A 19460-nucleotide genomic window follows, 5' to 3' on the forward strand; every position below is an offset into this window, starting at 1 on the left:
AACTGCAACGCTGGCGTCCCCCTTTTTTCTATTTCAAATATCACAGTAGCTCTTGGCATTTTGCTCCACGTGGGCGTAACGTCTGACCCACACAAACACTCCCAGCCTCGGCAGCGTTATTAGCCGAGTGGCGAATGTGCAGACAGATAGGAACATATTAACATACCATTCAAAGCAGATGCTGCACCACTGCATGCTATGTTAATTGGCTTGCTAAAAGGCAATTATTAGTTAATATTAATATTCTATCGTTTATCTGCAAATGGTAAACTTTTTTCTGAACAGCCATCAGCAGCCTGTAATATTAAACATCCTACACTGAACTTGGAGGAGGTTGCAGGCTGTGCATGAGGGAAATAGTCTTGTGGAGAGGAAGAAAAAAAGTGTTAAACTAAAAATGGAAATTTTTTGGGCTCCCTGAATGTCATCCTTTAAGGGCTATGAATTTTAACTTATGTTTTAAAAGAGGGCAGGAGTGTAATTGTCTTACCTTGTTTTAGGGGATGTCGTTAGCCATTCTTCATGCTTTTCAAATGTTATCAAGTAAGCTGCGATCTCCTGTGGAAAAGAGAAGAGAGGAGAGAGGAAGGGAGTGAGGCTTAGATATGTCATCTTTAATCACTGTTCTCTGGTGTTTGTAATACAGCGGTGAGACCGCTTCATTGATATTCAGACAGTCTAACCAGCAGCACAAACACACAGGAAAGACGGAAACCGGGGCAGTGCCGAGCGGCTCAGGTAAATGAAGACTGGTAAAAGTAAAGTGAAAGACAGGAGTGAAATGCAGCTGAGGTCAGATCATCTTCCGAGACCATCTTTGTTACGAGCGCTTTGATCAGGTTCTCCTCTGAGGACATCAAGGTGCTCTCCGCGAGACTGACGTCTCTCTGTGTTTGAGAGTGAGCAGCAGCTTTTAACATTTTTGGTCCGATACTCCCCCAAATCCCTTTGATCTGCCCTTGACACTCCTCTATGGATCAATCCACTCTTTAACCTTTGAATAATAATTACACGCCAGTCTCACAATATTGACATGCGTCTGTGCTGCTACTTCAGAAAAAAGCTGTAGATCCTTTTGAGTCAGTTGTGTACAAAGAGATGCTACAGACACTGAAGTAAAAAAAAAAAAAAAAAGCCAAAACTGCCACTGGCATAAATAGAGATACTTCAAACACTTTCATGTTTCCCATGCTCGCCCTGCCTACTGCATCAGTCTGAGTGTAAAGGGGGGAACACGCTAGACCATACCCGGCCATTTTCTCACCAAACTAATGGGCAGAAATAAAAGCACTTTGAATGCTGGTAGACAACCTAATGATTACCAGCGACAGCCGGCAATTCACTCTTCAGCACGAACATTTGTCAGCTTCTCAGACTGTTAGAGGGGAGGCAGACACAAGGACAGACCTGCTGCCATCTTCCACAAAGATCTGGCTCTTTTCACTTACTAAAAAAGGAGGGACGTGCGTGCGTCTCTCTCTGCTCTCGTGCATTGAGTGTCGCAAAAAACCTTTAAGTATGAATATGTTGTTCAAATATTGTCTGTTTTTCGCTCTGTGAGGCTGGAGTTTGAAAAAAATGAAAAAATAAAAAAATAAAAAGTCACCTCTGGGGCTTTGTGTTGTAACTTTAAGTCCACATAGAGCAATGATGCCTCCAAAAACACTGGGCGTCTCTCTACAGCAGGAATTGGGGGGAAAATATGAGACATATGTGGCGGCACAGAGAGATCACAAAAAACTGAGCCGTTTATTTATTTATTTATCTACGTATTTTATCTCTTTGCATCCTCCTCTATACTCTCTGTGCACACACGCACCGTATAAAGTATGCACCGCTGCATAGAAGGCCCCCCATTGGCTCATCACGGCTGTGTCACAAGTGTGACCTGGCACAGAGACACAGCGCACTGGCGATAGCCCACAGGGAAGCTGCAGGGCGGAGCGGAGCGAGGGGTTCCCAGGCTGGCAGGGGTCCCACCAGAGAGAGAGAGAGATGAGGAGGAGGGGGTGAGGAGGGGGAGGGGGGGGTGTTGGTGGTGGTAGCATGACTGGCACTCTTGCCTCCAGGTGCAGGCTGGGAGATAATGCTGCGTTGATTAACTTCCTGTTCTCCTGCCATAACGACCGGAGGCAGTGAAGCCATGACAAGATGGAGTCTTGAATTAAGAAAAAAAAAAAAAAGATAGGAAGGGGAAGCGGCTGTCGGGACTGGAGGAGCTCAGACTTGCTCCGCTCATTTATTACTTCTGCTAAACGGCCGGAAAACAAAATAAAAGCAGAGGAAAGTACGAGAACAGACACGTCTGTGATGGAATACACTGAAAACATAGGGAAAAAGTGTTATGTTAGTTGTGCAATTATAATGCCCACAGGCCTAGAAATAATAATGCTACTGCCGGGGTCACAGTGAAGTTACTTTTTCTGCATACATTTGTAAGTAAATTAGACGAACACAGCAGTGATTAGATTAATCCCTGCTATCCTGTGCTCATTTTGGGATGGATAAACGGTGACGGAAGCTCCTTCAGTGACCTCTGTGCCTGTTAGCGCTCGGCCTCCTCCATCACTCCTAGTAGCTGCCTTTAAAAAAACCGAGCCACAGCCCCAGCCTCGGTGGTAGAGGGTAAAATAGAGGGCCGCATGGTCTCGTATTTAAAGAAAAACAACAAAAAAAAGTAGAAAAAGAAGAAGGAGGGAAAAAAAACAAAACCTCTGGCTCTCTGCGCACCCCTCCCACTCTGAACAGATGCCAGGGATTATTCCAACCCCCCGACCAACCATAAAGGTGCAATAATCTTATGGTGAGGAAACAAACAAAAACAGACGTGCAGCCATTAAACAGCTGCAAAGAGACAAAGTCTGCATGGGCGGCATAATGAGGGGCTAGCGTGCGTTCAGGTTGAGCAAACACGCTTGCGGGTTAGTGCAGGAGAGGTGGTGGTGGAGGAGGAGGAGGAGGGGGAGGAGGAGGGGCTGGTGGGGGGTGGGAGCGGACAACCGGCGCGCTGAACACTGATGGTGTATCAAAGTCAAACCAGCAGCTGTCAATGGGCTTTGGACTCTATCTGCTGACCTCGCTGCCTCTGGCCTGCTCTCCGTCACCGGGGAAATATTCAGAGGAGGCTTCTCTGTACACACAGCTCGTACCTCACTCTCTGTTTTAGGTCAGAATCCTCGCTCATGCAGGCTTGTTTATATTTCCCCCCCATCCCCATCCCCACCACCAACCCCCTCCTTTATGCCTTGGCCTCGACGTGATCCTTTCTGGAGGTTTCATTTCCAAGCAGGGCCGTTGTATAGACCGAATCGCCTTGTTGTTTACAACTACTTCCGGGTAGAAAACCAGCACGTAATTTGAATGAGAACAGTAGTAACGAACGAGAGTTTAGCTATATATCATGTTTTTCACGCCCTATCACCGTTTAGACAAATCTGAAATGATTGAAGAAACATTACTATTTCTGTGTGTGTGTGTTTTGTGTTGCTATGTGTTGTATTTATTCAGTTGGGGGGAATCACAGTGTCTAGAAAGCATCAGTGGCTCAGCTGACAGGGACAGCTAACGGCTGTAGCTAAGCTAACGGCGGTAGCTAAGCTAACATCAAGATGTCAGCTGTTAAAACCCTCCCGTTGTGGGACACGACATGAAACTACTCCAGTTAGCTCAGTCATGTTGTAACTTGATATCCGCTGGAGAAAATATTTTTTCATGGACTGTTTATTGAGTCACTGAGTTATTAAAATTAAACAGGTAGCTAACGGTTAGCCTGGCTAATCTATGATAACCATGACTAATTACAAAAATGTGCACACATAAATAGTAATGTTTGTCCAATCATTGGTTTTATAAACTTTACATCAGAATAGTCTAAACGGCGATATAGTGATATGAAAAATGAGATATAGCCTATCGAAACTCTTGTCCGTCAATATTGTTCTCATATTGGTTTTCTACCCGGGAGTAGTTGTAAACAACAAGGAGATTTGTTCTATAGGGGAGAAAGATGATGATAATTCTAGGGGCCCAGCGACCAGTAGGGCCCAAAAAAAACCCCAGTAGTCTTATCTTTGTATGACTGAATTATTCTGACTTATACTCATAGTAATGCTGCAAAGAAAAATAGTGGAAAAGTCAGGGGTTAGGGGGTAAGGGGCCCACTTTAGTATTCTTCCAAGGGGCCCAGAATTCCTAGCAACGGCCCTGTCTCCAGGTGCTGTGAAGATAAACTGTATCAGTTCAGGCTCTTTTCTGCACTCACTCAATGTCGAGGCGAACTCTGCTCTGAGCCCCCCGATCTAAATAAATAACAATCAGCACAAGCTACTGTAGCAATGAACCGGAGAGTGAGTACGAGCACAACCTCCTCTAATTGACACGGTGGTTGCAAAAGAAAAAAAAAAAAACACAGAGGGGGGGTTGGGGGGGGGGCTTTTCATTTTCCAGGGGAAAGAACAACCCGGAGCTGTTTGTTGTAACCCAGCCATCTCATTTGTTTCTTTTGTCTCTGTAAAAGCTGCAACACACAGTTAGCAGAGGGGGCCGCCCCAGAACATGACAGAGCAGACTAGCAGTTTCAGGGCTGATGGAGATGGAGAGCCCAGTGTGTGTGTGTGTGTGTGTGTGTGTGTGTGTGTGTGTGTGTGTGTGTGTGTGTGTGTGTGTGTGTGTGTGTGTGTGTGTGTGTGTGTGTGTGTGTGTGTGTGTGTGTGTGTGTGTAGGTGTGTTCCTGTCTACTATTACAATCAGAGGACCTGATTACCGGTTACCTGTCTGGGCCTGGCACGTTATTAACATGCTCTTCAGGATGTGTCTTCTCCTCACTCATCTAGTCCTGCTCAGCCTCCACACCACTTTCTCACTCTCTCTCTCTCTCTCTCTCTCTCTCTCTCTCTCTTCCCCCTTTCCCATAACTGCTGAGGTGAAAAGGAAAAGCCACCATGAGAAAATTTTCATTTTGAGATGACTGGCTTTTACTGTCTCGCCTTTCAAATGATATTTTCACTCCAGAGGTACAACATTTTCTCCAGAGAGAATCAGCTTTTGAAATGTCTACCTATTTGAAATTGGAGATGACACTAACATATTCATCCCATTCCACTTCTTTGCACCAGGGGGGGGGGGGGGGGGAGGGATGTGGGAGCATCAGCAGTAAACTATAAGAAAATAAACACAGTTTGACTCGTTTTTTGATTGTCTCAAAATTAGTTGTAATGACAGTTTCAGGAGCAACTGTTTGCAGGCCATGTCCAATGGATTTCATTACAGCCTCAGCTTGTGCATTCAGAGTATTCAGCATTCATCCTTCATTTCTTTCACATTTTATGTTGCAGCTTCTTTTTTTTTGCTAAAATCATAAATTCATTTTTCCCCTCATCCATCGCCACTCAAAGCCCAATAATGAAAAAAAAAAAGAGAGAGAGAGAGAAAAGAAACAGAACTTCCGTGCTAATTTATCAAAAAGGGGAAAAACTGAAATATCACACTGACATAAGTATTCGGATGCTTTGCTCGGTGTTTAGGTGAAGCACCGTTACAGCCTCGGGTCTTCTTGGGTGTGACGCGACGAGCTTTGCACACCTGGATTTGGGGATTTTCTGTCATTCTTATCTGCAAGATCCTCTCAAGCTTCGTCGTGTTGGATGGGATCCGTGGGTGGACAGCCATGTTCAGGTCTCTGCAGAGATGTTGGATTGGAGGTTTATGCCAGGCTGCTCTGCTCTGGCTGGTGCAGAGTCGTCACTCTCAGCACCTCAGAGTCATCTAGGTGAACCTCTGCACCTTATCTATTTTCCTTATGGTTATCTTTACTTTGCTATGTTGTGCTTTCCCTCAGCTGTCCCACTAGCCTGGCTCCACCCGCCTACGTACTGTACATCGCTCAATTTTAATTTCCCTTCAGTGCTCCGCCTGGGATTGAAATGCTTTCTCTGCTTTTCTCCTGCAGACAATCTACCGGGCGGCCGACGACGTCGAGCTTACAGTATGCGCTAAGTCGGAAGCTGTAGTTCATACAGAATGACGGCAGAGATGGATGTTTACAAAGCCAGTTGTTCCATTGTAGCACACCCTTGCTTTGCTCATTGCAATGGGGGATGGTCATTGTTTGACATACAGTATGTCACGACCAAACATTAGCGATTGGGTAAAGCCAGAGCCAATAGTTTTAAACTTCAAGAACCAGGAAGTACCAGGAAGTCAATGTTTCTCAGTGGAGCGTGGCCAGTCTCTTTGCACAAATGAAATGAAGAGCAAGAGATGGTTAGGACCTGGCTACTGTCCCAAACACACCACATCACGGTGACGCTGCCACTACCATGCTTCACCCTTGGTATGGTATATAATAGGGCAGTGGTTCTCAAACTTTTTTACATCAAGGACCACACAAACGATACCACGGACCTCCCATTGGACAACATTTCGAAACAGAAATACACAAATATTTGTTCTAAGACTGAATACTGTTACATTTTTAGACAATGTAGGCTCAAATTACAGCCAGTGGCATGAATTTCTGGAAAAATTTCAAGAAATATCTGGGGAAAAACTGAGGTAAAATTTTGAGAAAATGTTGGGGACCCCGTTGAACTCTCTCAAGGACCCCTGTGGGTCCCCGGACCTCACTTTGAGAACCACTGGTTTACTGTAGGGCACCATACCTGGTTTCATCTCTGGTTTTTGAATAAAAATTCCTACTCAACTCAAACATTTCATTGGGTTCTTGATCACCTCTCCTAAAAAGGTCTACTGTATCTCCCTCCTCCTTGCAGCAGCTTTAAGAAAAGTCCTGGTTGTCCCAAACTTCTTCCATTTAAGAAATATGGAGGCCACCGTGCTCCTTCTGGGAACCTTCAGTACAGCAGATATATATATATATATATATATATATATATATATTTTTTTTTTTTTTTTTCTTTTTTTTTTCCCAGTCCTTCCTAGATCTGTGCCTCGACACGATCCTGTCTCTGAGCTCAGCAGGCAGTTCCTTCAACCTTGTGGCTTGGTTTTTGTTCTGATATGCATTGTCAAGGTGTAGAAGCAACTCAAAGATGATCAAGAGGAATGGGAGGCACCTGAGCTAAATTTCAAGAGTCACAGCAAAGGGTACGAATACGTATGTCAGAGTGATACTTCTGTTTTTTCTTTTTAATGAATTTGCGAAACTAAAAAAAGAAAAAAGAAAAAAAGGTGCTAACACTTTCTGTTTCAGCTTTTTTTTCATTACAGGATATCAGATGTGGATTCATGAGGGAAAAAATATTTAAACGACTTTAGCATGAGGTTGAAAAAAAATAACAAAAATCTAAATCATTTTTTAATTGCGCTGTAAAAGTCACGAGACCGGTGTGCGATAGAGATAGTCCATGGCAGAGTGTCTGTCCTGGGATGACCTGAGGCGAGATTGTTTTGCTGTTCCCACTGCTTCTCTCTCTCCCTCTTTCTCTCTCTCTCTTTTGCTACCTACTTTGATTTATGGGACAAAAGAGAGGTGTTGAGAGCACCAACGATGCAACATTTGGATGACAGACCTGATCACTTGAAACAACTGTTGCTGTTCCATTAGAAGGAGAGATAGGAGTCTTTTGGCATTATCTCAGGACGCACCAGACACCTGTCTCTAAACACCATCCATAATGTCTCTCCTCTCTTCTCCTCCTCCTCATGCATCCACATTGCATCTGAAGTGACAAGCAAACGAGGCGCGGGAACGATGCAGAATTCCCAAACATGTTTTCTTAGTTACATCATTGTCTGGGAATCTAATTTAGTTGTTTTTTTTATATAAAAACCCACAATTTACTGGACACATTATGTAAAAACAGAGAAATTACTCATTCTTCGTGAGCTCAGCCATTTAAAACCGGTCTTCGTCACCGAAAAAAAAAAAAAATCCCACAATTACAGCATATGTTTGTCCATTACTGTATTATTCCAGTTATACTGGTGCTCTAGTGACACTAATGAAAAGGCACTTAATGAATCGCTGTATTAGAAAAACTAACTTTAGCAACAGTATTGATTGCAGTAAGAGCCCGAGCTAATGAAATGAATATGAGAGAGCAGGAAGATGTGAAAAAAAAATAGATGGAGCAAAGACTAGTTAGAGAGAGCAGAGCAGAGCAGAGCAGAGCAGAGTGGAGCACAGCGCCTCTAGCCTGCCTCGTGGTGAAGTCTGGGGAGCGCAGCCTTAAAGCTTTGACCTTGCCCTGCACTTGAAAGCAGGAAGTGGATGAGAGGAGGCCGGGGGAAGGATGGATGCTGAGAGAGAGAGAGGAGACCTCCCCGGTGACCTGGGTTTTTTCACTGTGGAGAGCCAGGTCATCTGATATTTCCTCCAGGGCAGCCCAGGAAACCAAGCTGCCCCGGGCCCGGCACAAATGGACTGACGCGGGTTTGTGTGGGGGGATTGGGGTTGGCTGGGTGGGGTGGTTTACTGATGCTCCGGGTTATCACAAGCACAGACACACTAAAAAAAGACAAAATTCAAATGCAACTATAGCCACAGTAGAAATAGAGACGGGCACTGAAGAGAGAGACAGACGAGGAGGAGGAGGAGGAGGAGGGTGGGAGAGTTACTGAAAGGGGAGAGGATAATCAAAAAGGAGAGAGGAGGAACAAAGTTTAGTTTTTTCCCCCTCCCCATGACAATGATAAATGCATTTAAAACAGGAGAAGCGTGAAGGTATGGTGATTAAAAAAGTGCGCTTCGGTTCGATTCTGCAAGCAAAAGCACCTTCGCTGAATCATTTTGGGTTTTTTGTTTATACTTCATGAATTCTTAATGCACTCGCAATAATGTATCACACACAGTATCTATGTAATCTCATATGGCCGTATTACTCTTTTAAGCTGGAGTTGGGGTGGGGGGAGTAGTGAGGTAGGTAGGTAGAGTGAATCTATTTTAGCGAGCTGCAACCTCCAGCTAGCCTTTAAGACGGTTTGAGCACGGCTCATAATAGGATGCAGTGGATATGCTATCAAGATGAATGGTCAGAGAGAGACACAAACAGAGACACGGGGGGGAGAGAGAGGAGTTGAGAAAGTAAAAAAGTATGGAGCTGCTGAACTGACAGCTGCACTCGGCATCTGCTGAAGAGAAGGAAGATGCTCTATGAGTTCCTGTTGTGGGTTAGTGCTCATTAAGACCTGAATGGGGCTTCCCAGGGATGCCCGGCGCTAAAAAACGAAGGTGTGGAAGCCACACTGTGTCCACTCTGTTATACTCTGAAGCAACAGAGCTGTTTCTATTTATTGTAAGCTTACTCACAACCACAAACCCCAACTGTGTTTTGGCAACTGATGTACAGATCGATTTAAAAAAAAAAGAAAAGAAAAAGTGCATCATCATGGTGGAACAAAAATTCAGTGAGGGAGCTGTGAACTGGCGCAAAAAATAAAAAAAAACATCACAGAGTAGTTGCTCAGCACGCATGCATGTACAGCTTTTTTTTTCTCCCATAAAGGCCTCATCCATGTGTTTAAAACACACCTCAGGCGATTTGGCTGTGTATGTATCTCCTCTCTGCTCCTGCTGCGGTCCAGCCCTCTCCTCTCCTCCTCTCCATCCCATACAGGAAGTGGGAAGGAGCGAGACAAGCCGTCCGCTGCCCTACATTATACATAGTTCTGGGATCAATTTGGCATTGATCGTGGATAGCTTAGATGTTTTCCAGTAGTTGGTCAATGCTTCTCTTCACATTTCTGCTTGGCATGCTGGTCATAAGATTGTTCTGAAAAAAAAAAAAAAAAAGGAGAGGAGAGGAGAGGAGGGGAGGGGGGGAGAGGCATTCTCCTGGGAAGCCTCCTCTCGCTCCTCAACGCTGCACGCCTCCCTGCTCCCACAATCAATGTTAGCACAGCAGCTGCTCAGCCAGCACTCCCCTTTTTGTTTACTATATCACTTCTATACGCTACATACTTTCATATAAGCAGAAGGCTTAGCAATAAATAAGAACAGTGGCAGAGGAGGAGGAGGAAGAGGAAGAGGAGTGGGGTGGGGGTGAAATTTTTTAAAGTGGCCACTACATTAGCCTGACTGGGATTTATTATTACAGAGATATGAAAAATTATTGATGTACACGAAGCAGACACAGACACACACACCTGGGCTTCCACAGGAAACCGACAAATCAAAGGTAAAAACCTGACGAAATGATCAATGAGAAACACAACAGATGTTTCCACACACACATACTCTCTCTCTTTCTCTCTTTCACCACAGCTACTGAAACACCAAATTGGACAAGAAGATCTTTTCAGAGGAGCAGCATTTCCTCCCTCCACTAGAGTCACAGAGACTTGTATCGAATCGGCGCCAAGGCCCAGTGAAGCTGCTCTGGTGGCTCAACGACACGGTGGCACAAGACACTTCCTGTGTTGGCTTTCTCTTCGTTTCATTTGTCAGCCATCTCCATGTTCGACATGAAGACGGAACAAGTGTTCAGCGACCAGTCAAGCAGCAGCGAGCTTGTCAAGTGCGTCTGTTCTAACCACAAACGTTTGTCAGCTTTAAGAAATAGTCAATTGCAAAAAAGAAAAACAATAAACGCAGGAGGAGACAGGCACAATAATACTACAAGCTCCAATTAGATAAAGAGTGCAGCATTACAGTAGAAGAAGGAGAAGAAAAGGGAAACTTAATTAGGATTAGCTGTAGTAAAAGTTAACCACTGGCTAAGTGTGGAGGCCCGTTTCTCAAGGAGAGAGAGGGACAGAGAGGAAATATGTTTTAATTAATATTCCTAAATTGCAACATAATTTCACAAAAGACATGTAACTAATATCATCATCATAATCACTCAATAGATATTAGATTCCCGCTTCCTCTCCAGTTTTGATTCCCCCTGCTTTGCTAGGACAGCTCCAGCTGCACAGCGACAGGGCTGAAGAGAGGAGTTCATTATTATTATATTATCTTAAACTGTACATTTGTAGTGATATTATGGATTTTTTTTTCTATCTGTGATAAAAGCTTTCATAGCTCATGGGAAATGTAGTGTGAAAACACTTCCGCTTTCCAAAACTGCTCATTGGCCCTTTAAACCACAATATTGGTGCGTGCAATATCATATATATACTGTAATTTCCCTCTATGTAGCCTTTGAGTCGGTACTGTATGTGTGAGAGGGGTTGAATGCTGTGTCTGCTCTGTTTCAGAATAAGAAACTGCAGCCATATGCTGATGGGAAAGGAGAGAGAGAGAGAGGGACCAGGACCAAGAGGGAGCTGGCATGAGGCGGGATTGTTTTGGCTTTGTTGCCGTGGCTGCTGTCTCGGACGTTCGTTGAGAGGATGTAATTATTTGGCCTTGAAGGACTACAATGGTCGCAGCCACAACCTCCCACAATGCAACAGCTAAGGAGGAGGAGGCCTCCACACAGGAGAAACACACCTGGGGCATAAACGCCACCCTGTGTTTCTTTATGCATTAGTGTGCATATATATATATATATATATATATATATATATATATATATATATATATATATATATATATATATATATATATATATATATATATATATATATATATATATATATACATATATACAGTACATATATTAGGCCTATTATACTTGTGCCTGTGTTAAAGGTACATTGTGTATGAATTACTCCCATCTAGCGTTGCGGTTGTATATCGCAAGCAACTCAATCGTATTTTTCATGCTGCATTCACGTGAAATTGGGCAGATGTCAGACGGACGACCGACAGCCGCTGCACGTAATGGCATATAAACAAGCCTCTATGTAAACAAGTGGTCCGTCAGCACGAGGCAAAACAACACACGTGACAATATGTTGTCATGGCGATGTGGTATTGTTTACCTGACCCACGTTTTACCGGCTTTCTCTGGACTTCTGTGACTAAAATGACATCTGGTTTGTTACCGACGGCCGTTTTTCCGACTGCAGGTGAATGCAGCATCAGTGTAACGCTCCGGTTTCCGTGGTTTCCTACCGTCACGCTGCCACTGAACGTAAAAACATGGCGACACCACATGGCAGCAGCACCGAGCTTACCCGCTCCATGTAGATATGAATGATATGAACGGCTCATTCAGAGCTGAAAGGAACACTTCAGTTTGTTGATGGGGGGGGATTACTGGTTAATGAAAAACATACTGAAGAACCAAATAATCGATTTTCGTGAATAGATAATAGGAGAAGTTACACAATGTCCCTTTAAAGCAGGACAGGAGGGATGACTGGGGGGGGGTCTGCAGCAAAGACAGTTAAAGATGAGAGAGGGAGGAAAAACAGAGAGATTAGAGTGTAATTGGGCACAAGATAAACCTGGAGGACTCTCACAGAAGGGTTTATGTGCGAATGAAACCACAGCTTGTTGTGTATAGTGTATCGTTTATGTGTGTTGGGGACAGCGTATGAGAGATTTGACGTAAAGTTGACTACGATGAAACGCATTTATCTTTGTCAGCCGTAATTACGCTGCCGCATTGTGACCCTGTAAGTTGTTGCTACGGATGTTTGTGCGCCTGCCTCATGTGAGACCTCCTACTGCTGTACCCTTGAGAGATGTGTCTTGTGTAATGATTCTATTACACCTCTCTTTTCTTTTATCTCTACAGTACCTCCCTCCCACCCCTCTCCTTTCCCTTGGGCTCTAACTTCTGGCAAGACTTTATAAGATGTGTTGGAGGCTTGGCAGAAATATACTGCATGTATAGCGATACATTAGTAAACGGTGGGAAAGTGAGAGCGTGTGCATGTGAAGGCGTCGTGGTGTGCTACGGGGCGCGGCGGCGGGAAGTGGCCATGCAGGTTCACTTCCTGGCGCCCCGTGGCTGTCTGACCTCTCTTCATCATCTGTGCAGCGGGACGTCTGTTCCCCACAACCCCCCCCTCGCCCCCCCCTCTCTGCCCCCCCGCTGACGGCCCAACCAAGGAGAACGGAGAGTGGCAGAGCCTCCATGATGCCGACCTTACCCCAGCCCCACTGCAGAGACTCCAGGCTGTTTCCCCCCCACACTCCGCCCTCAAAACCCAACTTCTGTCCACCAAATAGATGGGAGTGGAGTGGAGGATGGGGAGGGGGTGGAGGAGGAGGGGGGGAAATGCCCTCCAGGAGCAGTCAGAGTTACTGGATCTCACAGAGCCTCGTCTCTTTCTCTCTCTCTCATTCTTCACTGTACGTCTCTTACATTTGACAGATGTTCTTGTTTTGCCAGACAGCAGATATTGAAAGTACCGTGTCGGATTGAACATCCAACAGCTAGCCGCCCGGTCTGTTTGAGTCCTATAATGTAATTTCAATTTGATATAGAGACAGAGCCGACGTAAATGTTACGTTTGTTGCTTTTCTTGTGCTTTTTTGTGTGAGAAAGACATTGCGGCGGATAAAAAATCCACAGAGAGGACATTAAATGTCATCTAAATATAATTGAGGTGTGATTTCTCTCCGTGGGGACATCTTAAGAATATAAGCACTATATCCTCAAATATCAACCCAAATTTTCCCAAAAGTCAAGGAGCGATGGTATCATGCATAAATGAAGTGACAGTGGAATCCAGAAGGTCACCGTTCACTTCATATCAATCAACTGATGTCAGCTTTCATTTTAAGGTTCCTGCAGGACCTATCCATGGCGGATGGGGCGGGAGGAGGAGGGGTGAGGAGGGGGGAGGAGGGAGAGACTCCCCTGTCTTCCTTGAAAGGCACAAATGAGCAGAGTTCTGTCTCATGTGAGCCTGAAAGCCTATTTATTTCAGGCTCCAGAATCAATTAATGCCTGCATTATCCTCTGAATTCCACTATTCAGTGCAGCCAAATGACTGGGGCACCCTTGCATGAAACCAATTTCTAACTCTCAATCCGAGACTCCGAGACACGAGACACACCCCAGAACCCCAGAACCGAACCACCTGCAGGCCTTTCTCCCCCCCCCCTCCCTAAAATAACTGCAGCTGTCTCTTGCCCATGGAGTCATGTGCATGTGCCAGTGAGCATGCAGAGAGCATATGTGTGTGTGTACAGTATTAGGGTTGCAAAGGGGTGGTAAATTTCCAGTAAATTTCCAGAAACTTTCCATGGGAAGTTAAGCTCGGAAATTTTGGAAATATTCCATATTGGAAACTTTCCATGGGAATTATGGGAATTTATGGGAATTATCTGGAAATTGGGGATAGTTTTTTAATATATATTTTTTGGGGGGGGCTTTTTATTGCCTTTAATTGAAAGCACAGTGGAGAGAGAGAGACAGGAAATGGGCAGCAGAGAGGGGGAATGACATGCAGGAAAGGGCTGCCCGATGCTACCCGAGGGATTCGAACCAGGGCCCTGCAGTAAGCAGTGTGCTGTGTGGATGAGATTGAGGAATAGCATAGATATTGAAGTGTACTTGCATTAAATCTGGTTGTTTTAGCCAAGATTATGCTACAATATACACCCCCCCCCCCCCCCCCCCCCCCAACTTTAAGTTCCCTGTTAAGGGCCAAATTCAATTATTCCCGATATATTCCCGTTAATTCCCATGGAAAGTTTCCAACTTTGAATTTTGCAGCCCTATAGTGTGTCTATGCATCGGTGGTGATGAGAACACTGCATGTGAGGTTATGTAAAGTTTATGGTGTTTGGTTCAGCCTGTTCCTGAGCCGCGACTGTAGTGAAAAGCTCTTAGATGCAAAAATGCAGAATGTTCTGACAGGAGAACAAATTGTGACACACAAACTAAAGCCTCCTCGCCATATTAAAGACGGGAGGAGAAGTGGTAAAGGAGGAGGAGGAGGAGGAGGAGGAAGGGGAGCAGAGTGGGGAGAGAGATAGAGGCAAAGAAACAGACTGAAGAGGAGGCAGATTATGTGTTAAAGGGCAAAATGTTATGTCTTTAATCGACTACAGTATATGTCATGAAGAGAAACAGGATGAAATATTGAGTCGGCACTGTCTTCTTGTTCATCCACAGAGAGCGACGCGGCTCGGCTCTGGAGGAAGAGAGAAAAGACACGAAGACAAGACTGAAATTTCACCAAAGGGATGGCCAGATCTCCCGCTCAGGCCAATTAGCCGGCAGAAACTCTTTTTTCCCCCCCAACTACTCGTCAGCATGAAAGGATCACCCTTTGTCTGTCAGAATCACGCCTTTATCCTCTGTTCCTACTTTCTGTACACAGTCAGTGAGGCTCACGCACACACACACACACACACACACACTAATGGACACACGCATGCACGCACGCATGCACGCACACACCCTTTTAATTCTTAAATGAACAAGTTACATTGCTGCAACTGTTCCTGTCATCTCTCTGTACGCCTGTCAGCACACACATGTCCAGGCAGGACACACACACACACACACACACACACACGCGCACACACACACGCAGGCAACGTACAGTATCAGTCAAATCCTCACGTGAACTGCTCTCATTTTTATCTCCTCTCAGCTGCTGCCATCTCGCTGACTGATGTGATTGTTAGTTCTGGAGGAGGGCTCTCTTTAATTGAAGTGGGTGTGAGTGCATGTATGTGTATATGTGTATATGTGTGTGTGTATATGTGTGTGTGTGTAGCTATCTGTCCAGAGCATCACCTGGCCATGGCTGGTATTGTTTGGCCTATCAGACAAGCTGTCAAGTGTTCTCTCCCCCTCTCTCTCCCTCCCTCCCTCCCTCTCTCTTGGCTCGCTGCCGCTTTGTGTTCATGTTACAATAACGGGAATGTGGGACTGTGAAGGTCACAGACGCCTGAAGTCAAACCGGCTTGCCGGCATGCATGTTTTTGTCTCCCAACAGGCAGACCCCAACACCAGACATCTATGTAACACTAACCATCCGCATGAGCTACAGTCGATGACCATTTAACACCGGCAATCACCGCCTTCAAGGTCATTTTCACCAAACTCGAGCTTCCCAAATAACCCGAGTGCATCTGTGCAGCTAGGTTTCACTTGCACTTTTTCTGTTTTTTTGTGTGTATTTTCCCACTGAGCTAACTTTTCCCCCCGAACTTTTCTGCCTCTATCTGCATACTCCCATCTGCCTTGTGTGCATTATCAGTCTCACATCTCTCCCCTCTAAAAGTTTGGCCCGTCGAGAGAGGCTGAGGCGCAGGCTGCTCTTTGTGAAGGCTGCTCTCTGCAGACGGTAGGGAATCGATCAACCAGACGCTCCAATGGCCTGCTCCTTTGTGAGCCCGGTCTGGCTCTGTGCAGCTTTCCTCTGTTTATCTCCCCACACGTCGCTCGCTGGCTACATGCTCTTAATTAAACATGCCGCACGGCTATTAATTGTCAACCAGATTCAATTTGTTCCCCGGGCACGCTGTGAATGGGCCTCTCCTCCCAGAACAAAGGTGTCCGAACAGCCATGTCAGAGTTGAACAAAAGGCCCAAGGCATCACTTCTATCTCCCACAGGCTGACGCTGCTATACAGCTCACAGGCGGCCATTGAATGAGGCGTTATCCCGGCAGGTTTCCAGGCAGGTGTTCAGGAGATGTTCAGAGAAAAGCGTCTTGTACGTTGCCACACAATCTTTTTTCTTTTTTTTTTCTACCCAATGACATTTGGGCAGAAACAAAGCACTCCATCAGAATTTAGCTGCTACACCTTTTGCAAGCTGTCATAATGCTTTTACCTGCACAAATACCCATTCGGTAAAATACTCTAAATCGACCTCATTTTTTAATCTTGTTAGGTTGTTGTTGGTTTTTTTTTCTTTTCTTTTACATGGGAACTCTTTTGACAAATTGTGGAAACAAATAAATAAATAACCCAATGACTGCTGAGATGAATCTGGGAGTAAGCAGCTGCCAAGGCATAATATAATTCATGGCCATGCATCAGTGTTATACTGGAGAGAGACTGCTCCGGCACCCAGCCCCGAACCCACAGAGCCAGGTGCCAACACATCCATCCCCTTTGCAATTCCCTCATTCATCCCACCTCTCAGTCACTCCCAGCCGTCACCCCAATCAATGCTCCCCTCACCAAAATCCGAAAGCTGCGGGCCCGAGCCGGTGCCAGGAAGGCCCTGGCTGATGCTATTGTGTCACTGCCTAAACCCCTCTACAATACAACGATAAAACCTGCCCCCTCTGCGCCTCCTAAGTCACACTCAGAGCAGATGCCAGGCCGAGAGCCGAGAGCTGTCCGTGTAGCGCTCGCATGGAGGTCTCTTAACCGCACGGCCTCCAAAGAACTGACTCACTCGCCGAACAATGTCATGTGGATCCAGGTTTAAAAGGTATAATGTGTAGAGAAGAATTCCCCCCATCTAGCGGTGCGGTTGCATATCTGAACGTATTCTCGATGTTGCATTCACCTGAAATCGGGCAGACATCAGACAGACAACAGACACTGCATGTAACAGGATAAACAAGCCTCTATGTAAACAAGTGGTCCGCCAGCATGAGGCAAAACGTTTTACTGTCTTTCTCTCGCGGAGTAAAATGACATCCGGTTGGTTTGCCGATGGCCGTCTGCCTGACTGCACCTGAATGCAACATCAGTGCCTCCGTCCTTCCTCACACTACACAGTGGTGACAGTTTTAACAGGCGCTACCTGGAAAACTTTCTCCCCGAGCCGACAGCTCCGCTGAGTTTCCGTGGTTACCTACGCTCACGCTGCCACTGAACGTAAAAAATGGCGATGCAACATGGCCGCCTCGGTTCGGTGCGTCGCCCACTTATGTATTTGTAACGACTTGTAACAACTCATTCTAAGGTACGAGAAAGCTTTCATTTGTATGCGGGTGTGATTCGACTTCAGTGAAATTTGTATTTATGAAAGCAATATTTGATTTTTGCTAATAAAAAGCCAAATAAGTTACATACTGGGGCTTTAAAGCTGTAGAACTTACCTAGCTATGCAACCGAGAGGAGGGGAGAAAATAGAAATATATAAAACAAAATTTACAACTTTATCATGTCTACAAATAAAGCAGTGGTGTGGTAGTATTGTAGAATATACTATTATGCGAGAGGCCTTGTTCACGCTCTGTGTTGTGGAATTCTTAATGAGCGTTAGGCGAAGGTGCTGTAGCATATATAGAGAGAGAGGAGATGTTTTCCCCTGTGTGCCTATGTGCCTGCCTTTTCAGCAATCCCAATATTTTGCTGCTGGTGAACACACTGAGCAGTTGAGGAATTACTTATTTAAAAGATAAGGTTTCCTCTGTTGTCAGCAAAAACCGCCTCTTGTCCATAATGGGAGAAAACCAATGCAGTGTGAAATCAAAGGTCACCCGGAGACAAATAGCACTAACAGGCGAGAGCAAGGGTGACAAACGCTCCCTCTCTGCGCTCGCCAAATTAATTAAGAGTGGAGATTCAACATGGCATCTCCAACACAAAGGAGGACAAGCAAACTCGTTGTTGTTTCAGCAAAGACTTTTTAAGAGAACAAACACACTCCCCCCCGCTTGTTTTTCCCCCTCCATTGTAATCAAAGCATGTTTATCCGCATCTCTCAAATGACTCTTTCATTGAATGTTTTATATGGCAGCTTTGAGAAGTCATTGATCTCAATCTAGGCCCTGAGATGCCTCTGTTGAGCTTGCTTCAGCCTCACTCAGCCTGCCTTCAGTCCCGGGTCCTTGGGGCACTGCATTAAATGCCTTACCCCAGGCAGCCTGCTAATCCACAGCATTCGCAGGTGTCTCTGTCTGGCCGTGACCACAAGATAAGCCCGAGCCTGGAGGAGACAGCAGCAGTGAGCAACAGACAAAAAAAAAAAATCCACGTTTGAGTGTACGTGTGTGTGTGAGTGTGTGTCTTTGCCTCCAATCCACAGTCAGTCACCCAGTTGAGGAGATGGGTTGAAAACAGCAGGTCTGAGACCAAGCCCGGATAATGACACCTCATCTGGGAACCGCTAGTGAGAAACATCTGCATCCCCTTATCTCTGCAATGGCTGCACTGTCGAAACGACACGCCGATCATTTACTGGATTACCCTACAGTAAGCTGCTGCCTGATGCTCTTTCACTGATCAGTGTAGTGGAAATGTTTATACGGAGCGAGCTGGGACGACAAAGTTGTCTCAATGTCTTAGATAAGCATGAGGAAGCCAGCGCGCATCGCAGCGCGGCTCACCTAGAACCGATCGCGACCTCACAACGTCCAACAATTGCGGAGCGAGAGATTTTAATAAGCTGGAGTTTAAGTAGTGTGTTGATGATGAGGCTTTTTAAAGGTACATTGTGTAGGACTTACTCCCATCTAGCGTTGTGGTTGTATATCGCAAGCAACTCAATCGTATTTTTCATGCTGCATTCACGTGAAATTGGGCAGACGGCAGACGGACAACAGCCGCTGCACGTAACGGCATAAACAAGCCTCTATGTAAACAAGTGGCAAAACAATACACGTGACAATATGTTGTCATGGCGATGTCGTATTGTTTACCTGACCCATGTTTTACCAGCTTTCTCTCGACTTCTGTGACTAGAATAACATCTGGTTAGTTACCGACAGCCGTCTGCCTGACTGCAGGTGAATGC

At 45.4% G+C, this 19460-nt stretch overlaps 1 protein-coding gene across 1 annotated transcript in view; it reads right to left on the minus strand.

Moving 5' to 3' along the window:
- The window catches only part of camta1a (calmodulin binding transcription activator 1a), a gene marked incomplete at both ends in the record, with an annotated part of 373552 nt that overhangs the window by 218220 nt on the left and 135872 nt on the right, over positions 1-19460 (minus strand). Inside the window, 1 exon segment of the mRNA XM_083975264.1 lies at positions 491-558. Coding sequence (XP_083831390.1) covers positions 491-558 — 68 coding nt within the window.

The sequence above is a fragment of the Trachurus trachurus genome (assembly GCF_905171665.1).
Source record: "Trachurus trachurus genome assembly, chromosome: 7".
Lineage (NCBI taxonomy): Eukaryota > Metazoa > Chordata > Actinopteri > Carangiformes > Carangidae > Trachurus > Trachurus trachurus.